This window comes from Macaca fascicularis, chromosome 7, assembly GCF_037993035.2.
Source record: "Macaca fascicularis isolate 582-1 chromosome 7, T2T-MFA8v1.1".
Classification (NCBI taxonomy): Eukaryota; Metazoa; Chordata; class Mammalia; order Primates; family Cercopithecidae; genus Macaca; species Macaca fascicularis.
Genome location: NC_088381.1, coordinates 67,058,985 through 67,079,592, shown reverse-complemented (window position 1 = coordinate 67,079,592; position 20,608 = coordinate 67,058,985). Strand labels below are relative to the sequence as shown.

Here is a 20,608-nt window from a genome sequence, read left to right as displayed (position 1 = left end):
CTTCAGAGGGTGCAAGCCCCAACCCTTGGCAGCTTAACATGGTGTTGGGCCTGCAGGTGCACAGAAGTCAAGAATTGAGGTTTGAGAACCTCTGCCTAGATTGCAGAGGAATGCATGGAAAAGCCTAGATGTCCAGACAGAAGTTTGTTGCAGGGGTAGAGCCCTCATAAAGAACCTCTGTTAGAGCAGTGCAGAAGGGAAATGTGGGGTTGGAGCCTACACACAGAGTCCCCTCTGGGGCATTGCCTAGTGAGAAGAGGACCCCCATCCTCTCGACCCCAGAATGGTAGATCCACCGACAGCTTGCTCTGTGTGCCTGGAAAAACCACAGTCACTTAACTCCAGCCCATGAAAGCAGCCGGGAGTGAGGACTGTACCTTGCAAAGCCACAGAGGAGAAGCTGCCTAAGGCCATGGGAGCCCACCTCTTGCATCAGCATGAAGGAAGACATGGGGTCATGTCTGGATGTGAGACATGGGGTCAAAGGAGATCATATTGGAACTTTAAGATTTGACTGTCCCATTGGATTTTGGCCTTGTATGGGGCCTATAGTCCCATATTTTGGCCATCGTCTCCCATTTGGAATGGGTGTATTTACCCACTGTCTGTACTTCCATTGTATCTAGGAGGTAACTAACTTACTTTTGATGTTACAGGCTCATAGGCAGAAGAGACTTGCCTTGTTTCAGATGAGACTTTGGACTTGGACTTTTGGGTTAATGCTGGAATGAATTAAGACTTTGGGGGACTGTTGGGAAGGCATGAATGGTTTTGAAATGTGAAAGGGACATGAGATTTGGGAGGGGCCATGGGCAGAATGATATGGTTAGGCTTTTTGTCCTCACCCAAATCTCATCTTGAATTTTAATCCCCACAATCCTCACATGTCAAGGGAGAGACCAGGTGGAGGCAGTTGGATCATGGCGACAGTTTCCCTCATGATATTCTCATGACAGTGAGTGAATTCTCACAAGATCTGATTGTTTTATAAAGGGGTTCTTCTCCCTTCATTTGGCACTTCTCCTTGCCGCTTGTGAAGAAGGTGTCTTGCTTCCCCTTCACCTTCTGATGTGATTATAAGTTTTCTGAGGCCTCCCCAGCCATGCTGAACTGTGAGTCAATTAAACTTCTTTTCTTTGTAAATTACCCAGTCTTGGGTATGTCTTTATAGCAGTGTGAAAAGGGACTAATACAGAAGAGAAGGGAAACTTAGGCAGTATCTTCCTGACTCTGCAAAAGAGGTGTGTGGTCCACAGAGCTGTACCCTAATCTTCTTTAACTACCCCCCGGGGACAGTTGGTTACATTTCCCTTGTAACAGGTCTTCAGCTATCCTGCCTCAGTACATGATCTTAGTATACAGAGCATGCATGAGCTTGCAGGGTTTACACTACATTGTGCTTTTTTGTTCCAGTGTCCTGGACGTTGCATGGGCCATGCCGTGAGGATGCAGCAGCATCACACAGCTTGTCAACACAACGGCTCTGACTCCAACTGTGATGACAGAAGGAGGTAGGGGCCCCACCGCAAAGCAGCACACATTCTCTCCTGACTCAGGACAATGATTATAACTGCCTGAAAACGGAATCCTTTTTAGTTTCTACCAACTCTCATAATTGACAGTTTTCTATTGTGATTTATTTAGTGTCATCTTCAATAGTATATATTATACTGAAATACTAGTTAATGTGCACTATCTATAATTACAAATTATTTGGATTTTAAACATAAAGGGACACCACTCTGTGTGGTAAAAGGGGAAAAAGGATATCATTGAGAAAAAGCAGATACTTCTCCCTCTACATAATAAGTTAATCAAGCCTAATAATATTCCATTTAGGCTTACAGATTAAATGTTCTTAATGCTTTTAATGAACTGCCTTATTTCTCTGTTTAGAAAATGTTTTTATTAGAATAATGTCACAGTGGTTAGCAGATAGTTAAGTAAACTTTAATCTTGTTGAGGAGGTTAAATAAGAATAGAGTTTGCTTCTCTCCTTTTATAAAAGTCTGAGCTGGTAGATGGTTTAGGGATAGAAGAGCTTTGTTCATGGGGTCATCCAGAGATCCAGATGCCCTCCATCTGGCAGCTCTACCATCCCAGAGAACAGCATGCCAGCCAGCAGAAAGTGGGGAGAGAGCCTACAAGGCACACTAATCAGGGGCTTGGGAGTTCTATTATATCACTCGCTTATTGTGTGACCCTGGACTGCCTAGCCACCTAATCTGCAAAGTGGGGTATTATCATCCATGTGAACTTATGGTTAGAAAGTTTTAATGATTTAGCTTGTGTGAAGCACCGAGGCAGCCTTGGTCATGGAAGATGCTCAATATCTACCTATTTCTTCCTCTTCCATGTCTTGAGTCTTGCTGGAGAAAATGAGATGACCTTGACAATTCGCTGGGTTACCATTTTGAGCCTTCAGTAAGGTTTGGCAATGTAGAGTCAGTTGCATTTCCTATTCCCCACAAAGTGATTTCAAGCCAAAACCATTCTCCTCAAATGGAAAATGTTTGGAACGGCTGCTCTCATTCTCAACAACCTAGTTTTCTAGTTTGCTGAAAAGATAGAGACCACACACAGACTGAGATGCATCATCCCAGATACTTTACTTTGCATTCACAAAGATATAACACAAATACATACATGGGTCACATATGTATTTTTCTGAAACTTGCTTTTTCTACCTAAGAATATATTATAGATTACTCCCATCAAGTAAAGATTAACTTTATTCTTTTGCATTTTGTACTTAATATTCTATTCTATTCTACTCAATATTCTATCTAAAGTTTGTACTTAATATTCTGTTGCTAGTGGACATTGGATGGTTTCAAACTTTTTGCTATTATAAACAAAGCTGCAGTAAATATCCTGGAACATATATCTTTGTGCACAAAGGGTAATATTTTTATAGGGCAGATTTTTAGATATGAAATTGAATTGGTAGGAATGCTCATTTTAATACTACCAAATTGCCATCAAAATTTCTATACCAGCAATATGTGGGAGTTGCTCCCTTTTCATCAACATGATATAGGTTTGCAGCCTTTGAAAATTTTTGTCAATCTGATGGATGAAAATTTATCTCATTGTAATTTGTACTTTCCTGATTACTTTTTTTATATGATTTTTAAATTCCTTATATTTTTTTTCTTGAACTCATCTTCATTTTTTCTTTTCTGCCACCATTACCCTTGGCCAAACCACCATCATCTCTCACCTGGTATACAGTCACAGCTGTCCAGATGGTCCACCTTCATCCATCTATGCTACTTTCCAACCCAGTCTCCACAGTACAGCCACAGTGAGTTTTCCCAAATGCAAATCTGATCCTACCACCACCACCAACCATCTCCCTGTTAGATTAAAATTACTTTAGAGGCTTTACTTGCTCTTAGGAAGATTGACCAAATCCTCAGTGTGGCCTATAAAATACCACATGCGTGGCTGGACGTGGTGGCTCACATTTGTAATCCCAGTACTTTGGGAGGCTGAGGCAGGCAGATCATGAGGTCAGGAGTTCGAGACAGGCCTGGCCAACATGGTGAAACCCCATTTCTACTAAAAATACAAAATTAGCTGGGCAAGGTTGCACATGCCTGTAATCCCAGCTACTTGGGAGGCCGAGGCAGGAGAATTGCTTGAACCTGGGAGGTGGAGGCTGCAGTGAGCCAAGATCGTGCCACTGTACTCCAGCCTGGGCAACAGAGCAAGACTCTATCTCCAAAAAAAAAAAAAAAAAAACAAAACAAAAAACAACCACACGCTCAAGTCCTACTTTTCTTCACAGCCTCATCCATATCTCATGCTGTCTCACTCTTCATGTTCCAGCCACACTGTCCTTCTGTCAGTTCCTTAGATATGTCACATACTTTCCAATCAAAGGTAGCAAAAAATAAGAGGCAGAAAATACAGAAGATAGAGAGTGTAGAAGGAGCTATCAAGAGGCTCAAAATCTGATTAAACTGGGTTTCAGACCAAGAGATATGAAAATGAAATGAAAGGGTAGACTTTTTTTTAATAATGGAAGAAAAATCCTAGAGCTGGGGGTGAGTCACAGTTGTGGGGAGTCAAGTTACCATTCATTTTCTGTTTTATTTCTGTTTCCTCCAGGATTGGCTGTTCTATTTTTATAACCTGGTGCTTTTCTTTCATACTATTGTATTTTTTCCTCAGATGTCTGGTGGTTTATGGATGAGGGATAAAGTTGGTTAGTATAGAGAGCTGTCGAGGGTTTCTTCTGCAGTGTTTTAGCCCCCTTTTTCCCACAGACCTCTTCTGCTAGATTGGGTTATGACCGTGGGCTCTCTGTAGGTAGGTGAGGTGTTAGATCTCACTTTTGAGTGGGTGGACAGGGAGCAATGGAGACCCCCCATTTGCCATAGTAGGGCCTCAGGAAATGTCAGAGAGTGTTGTAGAGGGAGTAGCATTAGTGGCGTGGGTGGAGGATCAGTGGTGGGCAGGCAGTCTGCTAGTGTTTACTATACAACCCTATAAAGGTTTTGGGAGCTGTGGCTTCCACTGAAAAGTTGTAGAGGGAATGGGAATTGTCAGGGTAGAGCTAGCCCAGACTTATGGCAAGGTGACAACATGAGGACCTACAGAATGCTGAGGACACAGAAAGTCAGTTTCTCAAAGTGGTGATTTCTAACCTCTGAAATCAGAATCACCTAGGAGATTTCTGTAAAATAAAGATTATTGGGACTCACCTCAGACAGTGAATCAGAACCTTCATGAGATTTCCTGGCCATCTACATCATTTTAAAGCTGTTTGCTTCTGCCTGCTTCTAATAATCAGGCAGGCTTGGGATCTACTGCCCTCAGAATCAGCAGTTCCATCTGGCTGATGGTGAAAGGAGTTACCTGAGGCAGAAGTGGAGCCAGACTGAATAGAAGTGAGAAATTGAAAAAAGCTAGTAGAAACAGGATTCCTTTATGATTTCTCACTCATGCTTCACATAGAAAAACACATGAACTCCAGTTATGTGCATAGTGTGGATGCCCATACTGCATTCACCTGGCTCAGGTGTCCCTGTCCTGAGTCCTGTCCCTGGCCAGGAAGAAGTTATGCCCTCTACTGGACAGACCTTGCTTTTTATTTATTATTATTTTTTTCTACTGTATACGTAGTGACCAGCCTCTGAGCTTTCCTGGGCTTCAGCTTCTGTGTTGGTCCATAGCTCCATGTGCCCCTCTCATTCTTTGTATTTAGAAAGCTCAGTAGTCCTGTCTGACTTCCCACTGGCCCTGCCTTTTCATCGAAGCAAAAGGGGCTGTTTTACAATCCTTTGGGCTGGAAACGAAAGTCAACTTGGAATGATTTATGCAAAGAGGGTGAGGGATTTATTAATAAGACAAGACCACCCAAAACTTGTGCACAATAATTTGGTATTCTTTTAAATATATTATTTGAATATTTGTTCAAGCTTCTTAAGTGGAAAGCTGATCTCTGTATAGGGATGGTTGAGGAGTACTCAGTCTCTTCTCTGTTGTTCAAAGTGACTCAGTTTTTGGTCCCTAAGATTCGTACCCACTGGGGAAAACAAAAGCAGCTAACAGGACACCCACCTCTTCCATAAACCATATAAACAGTTTGGCGGGACAGTACTGTGTTAAGTAAACCCTTTGATAGCGTCTCCCCCTACTGGCTAATCAAAGGATTGCTTCCAACTACAGGCAGTACTCTCAAGAGTTCTGGATATCACAAATTTCTCCATTTTGTTACATTTCATGTAAAACACTCCTTATGGATTTATGTGCCCTGATAAGGAACCTTTAATAGGATAACAAAAATGTCTCATAGAATCCAAAGGGAGAACAGGGAGCATGCAGTCAGACCTCAGGAAGGACTACAACTAAGAAATGGGAAGTCTTTTTTTTTTCTCTTCTCTCATCTCTGCAGTTCTGTATGTTTCTGCTTCATTCTTTGCTCCTTATGAAAACTGTTTTTTTCTGTATTTCTGCCTGATGTGGCGGAATATCACCACCTACTACTCCAAGCTTCAGGTTTACATGCCTGGTTCCAGCAACCTCCAAATCCTAAGAGAAATACAGTTCTTCAACCAGCTCAAGTTAGGGCCTCTTCCAGTCATCTTTGGGACTGGGAAGACACTCTCAGGCAGTGCAAATATGTCTTCAGGAGCCCTGCCTTAGGGAACAAGGGCAGATACCCCAAAGTGGGTCCACTAAGTTGACTCTATCTTCTTTAGCAAATGTCTTTTCAAAAATCAGAGGGTATTATCTTTCCATTCTATTTTAAAAGGCAAGGAAATCAGAGATAGATTCTTCTTCTCATATGCTCTTCGGTAGTTTCTAACTGCAAGTCTTGGTGTGACCTAAATGTAAAAAAGAGTACTTCTTTTAGCAGACTAGATTGCTCACATAGAAAGTCAACACACCACAGTATGTTTTGAGCACTTATAAACGGAAAATTGAAGTCTTGTGAATGAATTTGAGGTGGCTTATTGTAGATCATTATAGTAAATAATTCTTTTCCTTGCCAAAATTGATTTCTTCCATCTAGTCAGGATGTGTGTGCCTTGACTTGGTGTTGGAAGTCAGTGGAAACACATGGTTTGCTTGTCATGCCCTCTTCGTCAGAGCACACCTAAGCAGGTGCGCTCCGCCCCAGGTGGTGGAGAATGTTGTTACTGTCGTTCTAGACTATCTGGCATAAAAGCAGAGGAATGTCTTGGTCTTAGACTCTCCATCCAACCTTTAATACATAGAATATAGAGTAAGGTAAAAGGCTTGGTCCCAGCAAAAAGTTACACCCTACCTCTCCTATTTTTTGTTTTTCTGTTTTGTTTTTCACTTCAGACCCGCCTTAAGAAGGAACTGCACATCAGGGGCCTGTGATGTGTGTTGGCACGCAGGCCCTTGGAAGCCCTGTACAGCAGCCTGTGGCAGGGGCCTCCAGTCTCGGAAAGTTGACTGTATCCACACAAGGAGTTGCAAACCTGTGGCCGAGAGACACTGTGTGCAGAAAAAGAAACCAGTTTCCTGGCGGCACTGTCTTGGGCCTTCCTGTGATAGTACGTACACCTCCCAGGTATCTCCACTGCCCCAGAGGCCTTGATGGCATCAGATCCTGATGACACCATCACTGCACCAGACCCTGCTAGTGATTACCTCATCAGTGTCCCATCTGAGGGGTTATTCAGAATGGATTTGGTAGCTTGGGACATCAGGAGATGAACTCCTCTATGTGGGTACAGCTCCATGTTCTCTAGAGAAAAAACAGTTAGATTAGTAGCATGCCATCATCATCGCCTTTCTGACAAGCACTGGCAGTCTCTCTGCACACTTCTCTTCTGCCTGGTAGTCTTATGTACTAAGACAAAGATTCCATGGATGGGCTTGGATAGGTATGCCGTTGTCCTGAAATAATAGGTAAAAATTAATTGTAGGTTTATTTTTCTAGGGAGCAGGTGCATAGCTTTCATAAGTTTTTCAAGGAGTCCATGACCCTGCAAAAGTTAAGCATTGCTGCTCTGAGCACTCAAAGGAGCAGCATGGGCCAGAGGGACTGGGAGGGCCCAGAGAGCAGTGAGAGGTCACTTGGCTGAGCAGAAAGGGAGTCCAATGCGCTTCTGACTCCCTTGCCAAACAACGGCCCTAACCCAAAGCTGGTTTCTTCACCTCACTCTGTGATCTCAATTTATGGCTTTTCATAAAGTCAAATAATTTTTAATCAGGTCTCTAATACGCTATATGTTACAGATTTTTTTCTTTTTTGCAGGAGACTGCACAGACACAACTCACTACTGTATGTTTGTAAAACATCTTAATTTGTGTTCTCTAGACCTCTACAAACAAAGGTGCTGCCAGTCATGTCAAGAGGGATAAACCTTTGGAGGGGTCACGATGCTGCTGTGAAGATAAAAGTAGAATATAAAAGCTGTTTTCCCCATGTCGCAGATTCAAAAACATATATTTCTTAAAAGACTAGATTCTATGGATCAAACAGAGGTTGATGCAAAAACACCACTGTTAAGATTAAAGTGAAATTTTCCCATGGTAGTTTTATATTCCAATTTTTTAAAATGATGTATTCAAGGATGAACAAAAATACTATAGCATGCATGCCACTTCTCTTGGGACCTCATCATATCAGTTGAATCAAGAAATCACCAAGATTATGAACGCATCATCACGTGCTGCCTCTTTCCTGTGATTTGTAGACTAGCACAGAGTGGTACATCCTAAAAACCTGGGAAACACAGCAACTGATGACTTCCTCTTCTCTCAAATTTCAGGTTTTCAGCAGGTTTATAAGGTATTCGCATTTTAGAAGCTCTGGCCAGTAGTTGTTAAGATGTTGGCATTGATGGCATTTTCATAGATCCTTAAGTTTAGTCTGTGAAAAAGAGACCATCTGTCTGGATAGGCTGTCACACTGACTGACCCAAGGATTCATGGAGGCATGGCATCTTGTCCTTGCTTTTAGAACACCCACGGAAGAAAACACAGAGTAGATATTGCTGCCAGTTGTACAACTACAGAAATCTATCTATGACCAAATGAGGCATCTTGGAAGTCAAAGAAGAGGGGAAGTTAACCTTTTCTACTGATTTGGTAATATATTCAAAGCTTTCTTTCAAGAGCTGTGAATGATACTTTTTCTAAGCACTATTCTATTGCATACAAACAGAAAACCAAAGCCTTATTAGACCTAATTTATGCATAAAGTAGTATTCCTGAGGATTTTATTTTGGGAAATGTATAAGAAAGTAATCCAAATAAGAAACATGACAGTTGAAAATAATTTTCATAGTAAATAATTGTTTTGGGCTGATTTTTCAGTAAATCCAAAGTGAATTAGGTTAGAAGTTACACTAAGGACTAGGGGTTGGAGCCAGGATTTAGTTTAAGATTTGGGGGAAAGAGTAAGGGTTAGTTTCAGTTTTAGGATTAGAGCTAGAATTGGGTTAGGTGAGAAAGGAAGTTAAGGTTAAGGCTAGAGTTGTCTTTAAGGGTTAGGGTTAGGAACAGGTTGGGTCAGGGTTGGACTGGGTTTGACTGGGGCCAGTGCTGGTGTTAGTGATAGTGTCAGGATGGAGGTTAGGTTTGGAGTAAGTGTTGTTGCTGAAGTGGGTTCAGGCTAGAACTAAATTGAAAATTCTGAAGCTAATTTGCTTATGGGGTCTTCCCCATGTATACTACCAGTTGTGTCTTTAGATGGCATACAAGTCCAAATAAGTGGTCATACTTCTTTATTCAGGGTCTCAGCTGCCTGTACACCTGTTGCCTACATCTTCTTGGCAACAAAGTTACCTGCAGCAGGCTGTGCTGGGCCTAGTCCCTGGTCAGTAATAACTGAACAGTGCATTTTGGCTTTGGATGTGTCTGTGGACAAGCTTGCTGAGTTTCTCTACCATATTCTGAGCACACAGTCTCTTTTGTCCTAACTGCAGCCTCACTGACACTGGGATGAGCACTACTGTATGTGGAGGGTTTGGTGATTGGGAATGGATGCAGGACAGTGAGGAGGACACACCAGCCCATGAATTGTTAATCATCAATCACATTTGATTGTTGAAGGTTATTAAATTAAAAGAAAGATCATTTGTAACATACTCTTTGTATATATTTATTATATGAAAGGTGCAATATTTTATTTTGTACAGTATGTAATAAAGACATGGGACATATATTTTTCTTATTAACAAAATTTCTTATTAAATTGCTTCACTTTGTATTTAAAGTTAAAAGTTACTATTTTTCATTTGCTATTGTACTTTCATTGTTGTCATTCAGTTGACATTCCTGTGTACTGTATTTTACTACTGTTTTTATAACATGAGAGTTAATGTTTCTGTTTCATGATCCTTATGTAATTCAGAAATAAATTTACTTTGATTATTCAGTGGCATCCTTATAAATGTAGGCAGCTTATGTGTGCTATTTTTTGGTAGCCTGGGTTCTTGTCATTGTGGCTGCCCCTTTGTCAGTCTAAGAGCAACCCCAGTGGGTTTGATTCCCTGGACTGTCCTTTGGAGTGTGGATTACAAGACTCAGAGCAGATATCACAAAGATTCACTCTAATGCCCTCATTCTACTCATTTGCATAGTGTGAATCATATTTAAAAAAATCTCAAGAGCAGCAGAAGAAAGAAGTCCCAAGCAGACAACCTGAAACAGGTATTGAAGTAAGTGGTAGTTGGAAGAGCAAGAGGTACTAATAGCCTTTTAATTTTTTACAGACTTTTTTTTAGAGCAGTTGTAATTTTGCAACAAAATTGATCGGAAGGTACAAAGATTTCCCATATATACCTCATGTCCCAACACATCCCCCATTATCAGCATCCCCCACCAGAATGGTACATTTGTTACAATTGATGAACCTCCATTGACACATCGTCATAGTCCAAAGTCCACAGTTTACAATAGCTGGGATAAATCCCACTTAGTCATGGTGTATAATTCGTTATATAAATTGTTAGATTCAACTTGCTAATGTTTGTTGAGGATTTTTGCATGTATTTTCATGAGAGATTGGTCTGTAGTTTTCTTTCTTTTTTTTTTTTTTCCATGTGTGTGTGTGTGACCAAGCCTCCCACTATTGCCCAGGCTGGAATGCAGTTGCACGATCTTGGCTCACTGCAACCTCTGTCTCCTGGGTTCAAGCAATTCTCCTGCCTCAGACTCCTGAGTAGCTGGGATTACAGGCCCACACCACCAAGTCCAGCTAATTTTTGTATTTTTAGTAGAGACGGGGTTTCACCATATTGGTCAGGCTGATCTCAAACTCCTGATCTCACGTGATCTACCCGCCTTGGCCTCCAAAATGCTTTCAGGCATGAGCCACTGTGCCTGGCCAGTTTTCTTTTCTTGTAATATTTTTGTCTGCGTTTGGTATTAGGGTGATACTGGCCTCGTAGAATGAGTTAGGAAATATTAACTCTGCTTCTGTCCTCTGAAAGAGATTGTAGAAAATTGCTATTTCTTTTTTAAATGTTTGGTAGAATTAACCAGTGAACCTGTCTTGGCCTAGTGCTTTCTGGTTTTGAAGATTATCAAGTATTGACTGAATTTATTTAATAGAAATAAGCCTATTTGGATTGTCTGTTTCTTTTTGTGTGAGTTTTGGCAGATTGTTTCTTTGTATGAATTTTGACAGATACGTGTCAAGGAATCGGTCTATTTCTTCTAGGTTATAAAATTATAGGCATAGAGTTCTTCGTGGTATTCCTCTATTATCCTTTTAATCCCCATAGTGTTTGTAGTGATGTCTCCTCTTTCATTTCTCATATTAGTAATTTGTATCCTTTCTGGTTTTTTTTTTTTCTTAGTTTTGCTGGAGACTTACTGAGTTTATTGATTTTTTTTTTTCAAAGAACCAGTGTTTATTTAATTCTATTGATTCCTTGTTTTCACTTTCATTGATTTTGGCTCTAATTATTTCTTTTCTTTGTCTGCCTTTGGATTTTATTTATTTATTTATTTAGGAGACAGATTCTCATTCTCTCACCCAGACTGGAGTACAGTGGTATGATCTTGGCTCACTGCAACCTCCTCCTGCCAGGTTCAAGCAATTCTAGTGCCTCCACCTCCCGAGTAGCCAGGACTATGGGTATACACCACCAAGCCTGGCTAACTTTTTGTATTTTTAGTAGAGACAGGGTTTTGCCATGTTGCCCAGGCTAGTCTTGAACTCCTGAGCTCAGGCAATCTGCCCACCTTGGCCTCCCAATTACAGGCATGAACCACTCTGCTTTACTTTGTTTTTTGTTTGTTTTGTTTTGTTTTGTTTTGTTTTTGAGATGGAGTCTTGCCCTGTCATCCAGGCTGGAGTGCAGCGGCTCGATCTCAGCTCACTGCAACCTCTGCCTCCCGGGTTCAAGCGATTTTCCTGCCTTAGCCTCCTGAGTAGCTGGGAATACAGGCATGAGCCACCGTGCTTTACTTTGTTTTTTTTTGTTGTTGTTTTTTTTAAGATGGAGTCTTGCCCTGTCACCCAGGCAGGAGTGCAGCAGCTTGATCTTGGCTCACCGCAACCTGTTCCTCCCGGGTTCAAGCGATTCTCCTGCTTCAGCCTCCTGAGTAACTGGGACTACAGGCATGCACCACCATGCCCGGCTAATTTTTGTATATTCAGTAGAGATGGGGTTTCATCATGTTGGCCAGGCTGCTCTCAAACTCCTGACCTCATGTGATCCACCCTCCTCGGCCTCCCAAACTGCTGGGATTGCAAGTGTGAGCCACGGCACCTGACCTACTTTGGGTTTAATTTGCTCTTCTTTTCTATTTTCTTCAGGTGTAAACTTAGAATACTGATTTAAGATCTTTCTTCTTTCCTAATATATGTGTTCAATGCCTTATATTTCCCCATAGCACTGTTTTTACTGTATCCCACAAATTTTGATAAATTGTGTTTCCATTTTCATTTGATTCAAAATATTTTAAAATTTTTCTTGAGAATTTCTGATCCACATATAACTTAGAAATATGTTGTTTAATCTCCACATATTTTGAGATTTTCCAGTTACCTTTCTGTTATTGGTTTATAATTTAATTTCACCGTGGCCTAAAAGCAGACATTGTATGATTTCTATTTTTTTAAATGTGGTAAAGTGTGTTTCTATTGATCAAACAGATCATTTATTCAAAATAATAATTAGCAATAATATACTTGATTATAAATAAAGAATAAGAACAATAAAAGTTTTCATTTTATCTTCACTTACTCTTATTGCAGTGTTCTTCCTTTCTTGATATACATCCAGGTTACTGACCTGTATCATTTTCCTTCTTTGCAAGGAACTTTTCTTTAACATTTCTTTCAAGGCAGGTTTACTGGCAAATAATTCCCTCAATTTTTGTTTGAGAAAGTCTTTATTTCTCCTTCACTTATGAAGAGTAATTTCACAGAATATAGAATTCTAGGTTGGTGGTGCTTTTTTCCCCCTCTCTCAACACTTTAAATATTTCACTCCATTCTCCTCTTGCTTACACAATTTCTGAGGAGAAGTTGGATGTATTTCTTGACTTCTCCATAGGTAAGATGGTTTTTTTTCCTCTGGGTTCCTTCAGAATCTTCTCTTCATCTTTTGATTTTTTTTTTTTAATAGTTTGTAACTTAGGTGGCTACATGTAGTTTTTTTGTGGGCATTTATCCTGCTTGATGTTTTCTGAGCTTCCTAGATCTGTGGCTTGCTGTCTCACATTGAGAGAAATTCTCAGCCATTATTGTTTCAAATATTTCTCCTGTTTCTTTCTCTTCTGCTTCTGGAATTCCCATGACATGTTACATCTTTTGCAGTTGTCTCACAGTTCTTGTATATACTCTATTTTTTTCTTTTCTTTTTCTTTTTTTTATTATACTTTAAGTTCCAGGGTACATGTGCATAACGTGCAGGTTTGTTACATATGTATACTTGTGCCATGTTGGTGTGCTGCACCCATCAACTCGTCAGCACCCATCAACTCGTCATTTACATCAGGTATAACTCCCAATGCAATCCCTCCGCCTTCCCCGCTCCCCCCTCCCTGTGATAGGCCCCAGTGTGTGATGTTCCCCTTCCCGAGTCCAAGTGATCTCATTGTTCAGTTCCCACCTCTGAGTGAGAACATGCGGTGTTTGGTTTTCTGTTCTTGTGATAGTTTGCTGAGAATGATGGTTTCCAGCTGCATCCATGTCCCTACAAAGGAGACAAACTCATCCTTTTTTATGGCTGCGTAGTATTCCGTGGTATATATGTGCCACATTTTCTTAATCCAGTCTGTCACTGATGGACATTTGGGTTGATTCCAAGTCTTTGCTATTGTGAATAGTGCCACAATAAACATATGTGTGCATGTGTCTTTATAGCAGCATGATTTATAATCCTTTGGATATATACCCAGTAATGGGATGGCTGGGTCATATGGTACTTCTAGTTCTAGATCCTTGAGGAATCGCCATACTGTTTTCCATAATGGTTGAACTAGTTTACAATCCCACCAACAGTGTAAAAGTGTTCCTATTTCTCCACATCCTCTCCAGAACCTGTTGTTTCCTGACTTTTGAATGATTGTCATTCTAACTGGTGTGAGATGGTGTCTCATTGTAGTTTTGATTTGCATTTCTCTGATGGCCAGTGATGATGAGCATTTTTTCATGTGTCTGTTGGCTGTATGAATGTCTTCTTTTGAGAAATGTCTGTTCATATCCTTTGCCCACTTTTTGATGGGGTTGTTTGTTTTTTTCTTGTAACTTTGTTTGAGTTCTTTGTAGGTTCTGGATATTAGCCCTTTGTCTGATGAGTAGATTGCAAAAATTTTCTCCCATTCTGTAGGTTGCCTGTTCACTCTGATGGTAGTTTCTTTTGCTGTGCAGAAGCTCTTTAGTTTAATTAGATCCCATTTGTCAATTTTGGCTTTTGCTGCCGTTGCTTTTGGTGTTTTAGACATGAAGTCTTTGCCCATGCCTATGTCCTGAATGGTACTACCTAGGTTTTCCTCTATGGTTTTTATGGTATTAGGTCTAACATTTAAGTCTCTAATCCATCTTGAATTAATTTTCATATAAGGAGTAAGGAAAGGATCCAGTTTCAGCTTTCTACTTATGGCTAGCCAATTTTCCCAGCACCATTTATTAAATAGGGAATCCTTTCCCCATTTCTTGTTTCTCTCAGGTTTGTCAAAGATCAGATGGCTGTAGATGTGTGGTATTATTTCTGAGGACTCTGTTCTGTTCCATTGGTCTATATCTCTGTTTTGGTACCAGTACCATGCTGTTTTGGTTACTGTAGCCTTGTAGTATAGTTTGAAGTCAGGTAGCGTGATGCCTCCAGCTTTGTTCTTTTGACTTAGGATTGTCTTGGAGATGCGGGCTCTTTTTTGGTTCCATATGAACTTTAAAGCAGTTTTTTCCAATTCTGTGAAGAAAGTCATTGGTAGCTTGATGGGGATGGCATTGAATCTATAAATAACCTTGGGCAGTATGGCCATTTTCACGATATTGATTCTTCCTATCCATGAGCATGGTATGTTCTTCCATTTGTTTGTGTCCTCTTTGATTTCACTGAGCAGTGGTTTGTAGTTCTCCTTGAAGAGGTCCTTTACATCCCTTGTAAGTTGGATTCCTAGGTATTTGATTCTCTTTGAAGCAATTGTGAATGGAAGTTCATTCCTGATTTGGCTCTCTGTTTGTCTGTTACTGGTGTATAAGAATGCTTGTGATTTTTGCACATTAATTTTGTATCCTGAGACTTTGCTGAAGTTTCTTATCAGCTGAAGGAGATTTTGGGCTGAGACAATGGGATTTTCTAAATATACAATCATGTCATATGCAAAGAGGGACAATTTGACTTCTTCTTTTCCTGACTGAATACCCTTGATTTCTTTGTCTTGCCTGATTGCCCTAGCCAGAACTTCCAACACTATGTTGAATAGTAGTGGTGAGAGAGGGCATCCCTGTCTTGTGCCAGTTTTCAAAGGGAATTTTTCCAGTTTTTGCCCATTCAGTATGATATTGGCTGTGGGTTTGTCATAAATAGCTCTTATTATTTTGAGGTACGTTCCATCAATACCGAATTTATTGAGCGTTTTTAGCATGAAGGGCTGTTGAATTTTGTCAAAAGCCTTTTCTGCATCTATTGAGATAATCATGTGGTTCTTGTCTTTGGTTCTGTTTATATGCTGGATTATGTTTATTGATTTGCGAATGTTGAACTAGCCTTGCATCCCAGGGATGAAGCCCACTTGATCATGGTGGATAACCTTTTTGATGTGCTGCTGAATCCGGATTGCCAGTATTTTATTGAGGATTTTTGCATCGATGTTCATCAGGGATATTGGTCTAAAATTCTCTTTTTTTGTTGTGTCTCTGCCAGGCTTTGGTATCAGGATGATGTTGGCCTCATAAAATGAGTTAGGGAGGATTCCCTCTTTTTCTATTGATTGGAATAGTTTCAGAAGGAATGGTACCAGCTCCTCCTTGTACCTCTGGTAGAATTCAGCTGTGAATCCATCTGGTCCTGGACTTTTTTTGGTTGGTAGGCTATTAATTATTGCCTCAATTTCAGAGCCTGCTATTGGTCTATTCAGGGATTCAACTTCTCCCTGGTTTAGACTTGGAAGAGTGTAAGTGTCCAGGAAATTATCCATTTCTTCTAGATTTTCTAGTTTATTTGCGTAGAGGTGTTTATAGTATTCTCTGATGGTAGTTTGTATTTCTGTGGGGTTGGTGGTGATATCCCCTTTATCATTTTTTATTGCATCTATTTGATTCTTCTCTCTTTTCTTCTTTATTAGTCTTGCTAGTGGTCTGTCAATTTTGTTGATCTTTTCAAAAAACCAACTCCTGGATTCATTGATTTTTTGGAGGGTTTTTTGTGTCTCTATCTCCTTCAGTTCTGCTCTGATCTTCGTTATTTCTTGCCTTCTGCTAGCTTTTGAATGCGTTTGCTCTTGCTTCTCTAGTTCTTTGAATTGTGATGTTAGAGTGTCAATTTTAGATCTTTCCTGCTTTCTCTTGTGTGCATTTAGTGCTATAAATTTCCCTCTACACACTGCTTTAAATATGTCCCAGAGATTCTGGTATGTTGTATCTTTGTTCTCATTGGTTTCAAAGAACATCTTTATTTCTGCCTTCATTTCGTTATGTACCCAGTAGTCATTCAGGAGCAGGTTGCTCAGTTTCCATGTAGTTGAGCGGTTTTGATTGAGTTTCTTAGTCTTGAGTTCTAGTTTGATTGCACTGTGGTCTGAGAGACAGTTTGTTATAATTTCTGTTCTTGTACATTTGCTGAGGAGTGCTTTACTTCCAATTATGTGGTCAATTTTGGAATAAGTGCGATGTGGTGCTGAGAAGAATGTATATTCTGTTGATTTGGGGTGGAGAGTTGTATAGATGTCTATTAGGTCTGCTTGCTGCAGAGATGAGTTCAATTCCTGGATATCCTTGTTAACTTTCTGTCTCATTGATCTGTCTAATGTTGACAGTGGAGTGTTGAAGTCTCCCATTATTATTGTATGGGAGTCTAAGTCTCTTTGTAAGTCTCTAAGGACTTGCTTTATGAATCTGGGTGCTCCTGTATTGGGTGCATATATACATAGGATAGTTAGCTCTTCCTGTTGAATTGATCCTTTTACCATTATGTAATGGCCTTCTTTGCCTCTTTTGATCTTTGATGGTTTAAAGTCTGTTTTATCAGAGACTAGTATTGCAACCCCTGCTTTTTTTTGTTCTCCATTTGCTTGGTAAATCTTCCTCCATCCCTTTATTTTGAGCCTATGTATGTCTCTGCATGTGAGATGGGTCTCCTGAATACAGCAGACTGATGGATCTTGACTCTTTATCCAATTTGCCAGTCTGTGTCTTCTAATTGGAGCATTTAGTCCATTTACATTTAAGGTTAATATTGTTATGTGTGAACTTGATCCTGCCATTATGATATTAACTGGTTATTTTGCTCGTTAGTGGATGCAGTTTCTTCCTTGCCTCGATGGTCTTTACATTTTGGCATGTTTTTGCAATGGCTGGTACCGGTTGTTCCTTTCCATGTTTAGTGCTTCCTTCAGGGTCTCTTGTAAGGCAGGCCTGGTGGTGACAAAATCTCTAAGCATTTGCTTATCTGTAAAGGATTTTATTTCTCCTTCACTTATGAAACTTAGTTTGGCTGGATATGAAATTCTGGGTTTAAAATTCTTTTCTTTAAGAATGTTGAATATTGCCCCCAACTCTCTTCTGGCTTGTAGAGTTTCTGCCAAGAGATCTGCTGTTAGTCTGATGGGCTTCCCGTTGTGGGTAACCCGACCTTTCTCTCTGGCTGCCCTTAATATTTTTTCCTTCATTTCAACTTTGGTGAATCTGGCAATTATGTGTCTTGGAGTTGCTCTTCTCAAGGAGTATCTTTGTGGCGTTCTTTGTATTTCCTGGATTTGAATGTTGGCCTGCCCTACTAGGTTGGGGAAGTTCTCCTGGATGATATCCTGAAGAGTGTTTTCCAACTTGGTTCCATTTTCCCCCTCACTTTCAGGCACCCCAATCAGTTGTAGATTTGGTCTTTTTACATAATCCCATACTTCTTGCAGGCTTTTTTCATTTCTTTTTCTTCTTTTTTCTTTTGGTTTCTCTTCTCGCTTCATTTCGTTCATTTGATCCTCAATCACTGATACTCTTTCTTCCAGTTGATCAAGTCGGTTACTGAAGCTTGTGCATTTGTCACGTATTTCTCGTGTCATGGTTTTCATCTCTTTCATTTCGTTTATGACCTTCTTTGCATTAATTACTCTAGCCATCAGTTCTTCCACTTTTTTTTTCAAGATTTTTAGTTTCTTTGCGCTGGGTACGTAATTCCTCCTTTAGCTCTGAGAAGTTTGATGGACTGAAGCCTTCTTCTCTCATCTCGTCAAAGTCATTCTCCGTCCAGCTTTGATCCGTTGCTGCTGATGAGCTGCGCTCCTTTGCCGGGGGAGATGCGCTCTTATTTTTTGAATTTCCAGCTTTTCTGCCCTGCTTTTTCCCCATCTTTGTGGTTTTATCTGCCTCTGGTCTTTGATGATGATGGTGACGTACTGATGGGGTTTTGGTGTAGGTGTCCTTCCTGTTTGATAGTTTTCCTTCTAACAGTCAGGACCCTCAGCTGTAGGTCTGTTGGAGATTGCTTGAAGTCCACTCCAGACCCTGTTTGCCTGGGTGTTAGCAGCAGAGGCTGCAGAAGATAGAATATTGCTGAACAGCGAGTGTACCTGTCTGATTCTTGCTTTGGAGGCTTCCTCTCAGAGGTGTACTCCACCCTGTGAGGTGTGGGGTGTCAGACTGCCCCTAGTGGGGGATGTCTCCCAGTTAGGCTACTCAGGGGTCAGGGACCCACTTGAGCAGGCAGTCTGTCCCTTCTCTGATCTCAACCTCCGTGTTGGGAGATCCACTGCACTCTTCAAAGCTGTCAGACAGAGTCGTTTGCGTCTGCAGAGGTTTCTGCTGCTTTTGTTGTTTACTGCGCCCTGTCCCCAGAGGTGGTGTCTGCAGAGACAGGCAGGTTTCCTTGAGCTGCTGTGAGCTCCACCCAGTTCGAGCTTCCCAGAGGCTTTCTTTACCTACTTAAGCCTCAGCAATGGCGGGCACCCCTCCCCCAGCCTCGCTGCTGCCTTGCCGCGATATTGCAGACTGCTGTGCTAGCAATGAGGGAGGCTCCGTGGGCGTGGGACCCTCCCGGCCAGGTGTGGGATATAATCTCCTGGTGTGCCTGTTTGCTTAAAGCGCAGTATTGGGGTGGGAGTTACCCGATTTTCCAGGTGTTGTGTGTCTCAGTTCCCCTGGCTAGGAAAAGGGATTCCCTTTCCCCTTGCGCTTCCCAGGTGAGGCAATGCCTCCCCCTGCTTCAGCTCTCGCTGGTCGGGCTGCAGCAGCTGACCAGCACCGATTGTCTGGCACTCCCTAGTGAGATGAACCCAGTACCTCAGTTGAAAATGCAGAAATCACCATTCTTCTGTGTCGCTCGCGCTGGGAGTTGGAGACTGGAGCTGTTGCTATTCGGCCATCTTGCTCCGCCGCTCCGATTACCTCAGCATGTTTTTAAACAGCGTTTTTGAAGTTACTAACTCGTGATTGCAAGGTTCACTTTCCTCGACTCCTGAGCTTCCAGAGGTCTCCCCTCCACTTCCTATCACGAGGATCCTCTCACACAGTGATTCTCAGAGAAGGCCTTAGATTATAGTTTTGTATAAAAGCAAGTCTGCAAATGTGAGATATTTAGAAGTTTGGATGTGGGTTCCCCAACCTCTGACTGAATATCTCCCTCCTGCCTTGAAGGGCTTTTAAGAAAACTTTCAAAATAGACTTTATTATTTTAGAGCAGTTTTAGGTTCATAGCAAAACTGAGTGGAAAGTACAGAGTCCCCGTATGCCCCTCCCCCAACACATGCACAGCCTCCCCCACTATCAACACCCCCAGCCAGAGTGGTATATTTGTTATAGTTGAGGAACTTACATGGACACATTATCACTCAAAGTCCATGGTTTACATTAGGGTTCACTCCTTCCATTGACTGTACAGTTTTTATAAATCATAAAGCCTTTATTTCTAATATGTCTGTGGTCTTATTTTACACAACAAGTTTTTCCAGAGATATACGGTGGAAATGGGATGGGGCTGGGGTAGAAATCTACCATCTTTTCTCTCTGAATTTTCCTCCTTTCTTCATTAGATTTATCCAAGTTTGGCATAGTGGAAATTCCTTCTAGAATCTGGCAGGTTGCTAAGTAATATTACTAGTTTCCAGCCCTGTTAAAATGTTTTTTGTATGTGTTCCCGCATAGTATTTCAAGGAGGCCTAAGAGGAGAATGAATCAGGGATTGCTAGCTTTCCACCAACATAGCTTGGAAGTTCCTTTAACTCTTTCACAGAGATAGAGAGTCCCTCTGTACCTCTTTTTATGCTGTTCCCACCTTCCTGTTTTTCTTGATCTGGCAATTTCCTACTTATTTTCCAAGACTCAGCTCACCTGTCTATCCTCTCCATAGGAAGACTTTCCTGAACTCCTAGGCTGCATGTCTTACAGTGTACTCTGTTTCAATCTGTTTTCACACCTGTTACACTGAGTGCTAGATTATGGGGAAACACCATTATTCATCTTCAATCTTTATCCCATGGCAAATTGCCTCTGGAAACTCTA

At 41.1% G+C, this 20,608-nt stretch overlaps 2 protein-coding genes across 11 annotated transcripts in view; one reads left to right on the top strand and one right to left on the bottom strand.

The window, feature by feature from the left end:
• Nucleotides 1-9,887, top strand: part of ADAMTSL3 (ADAMTS like 3) — a 406,645-nt gene extending 396,758 nt beyond the window's left edge. For 2 of the 10 annotated variants that reach the window (XM_073996528.1, XM_005560285.5), the window contains 3 exons: nt 1,414-1,511; nt 6,823-7,037; nt 7,745-9,887. In XM_073996528.1, the coding sequence (XP_073852629.1) occupies nt 1,414-1,511; nt 6,823-7,037; nt 7,745-7,851 (420 nt within the window). In that variant the 3' untranslated portion in view covers nt 7,852-9,887. Of the gene's footprint in view, nt 1-1,413; nt 1,512-3,234; nt 3,308-6,822; nt 7,055-7,744 lie in introns of all 10 variants that reach the window. The other 8 variants (XM_045397406.3, XM_005560284.5, XR_012415261.1 and 5 more) reach the window with 7 other exon arrangements.
• The window catches only part of LOC102142266 (stabilizer of axonemal microtubules 2), a 52,808-nt gene continuing 36,201 nt past the window's right edge, over nt 4,002-20,608 (bottom strand). The window contains exons 4-5 of the mRNA XM_073996529.1: nt 7,135-7,231; nt 4,002-6,338 (exon numbers count right to left, since the gene is read on the bottom strand). Coding sequence (XP_073852630.1) covers nt 6,275-6,338; nt 7,135-7,231 — 161 coding nt within the window. The 3' untranslated portion in view covers nt 4,002-6,274. The remainder of the gene's footprint in view (nt 6,339-7,134; nt 7,232-20,608) is intronic.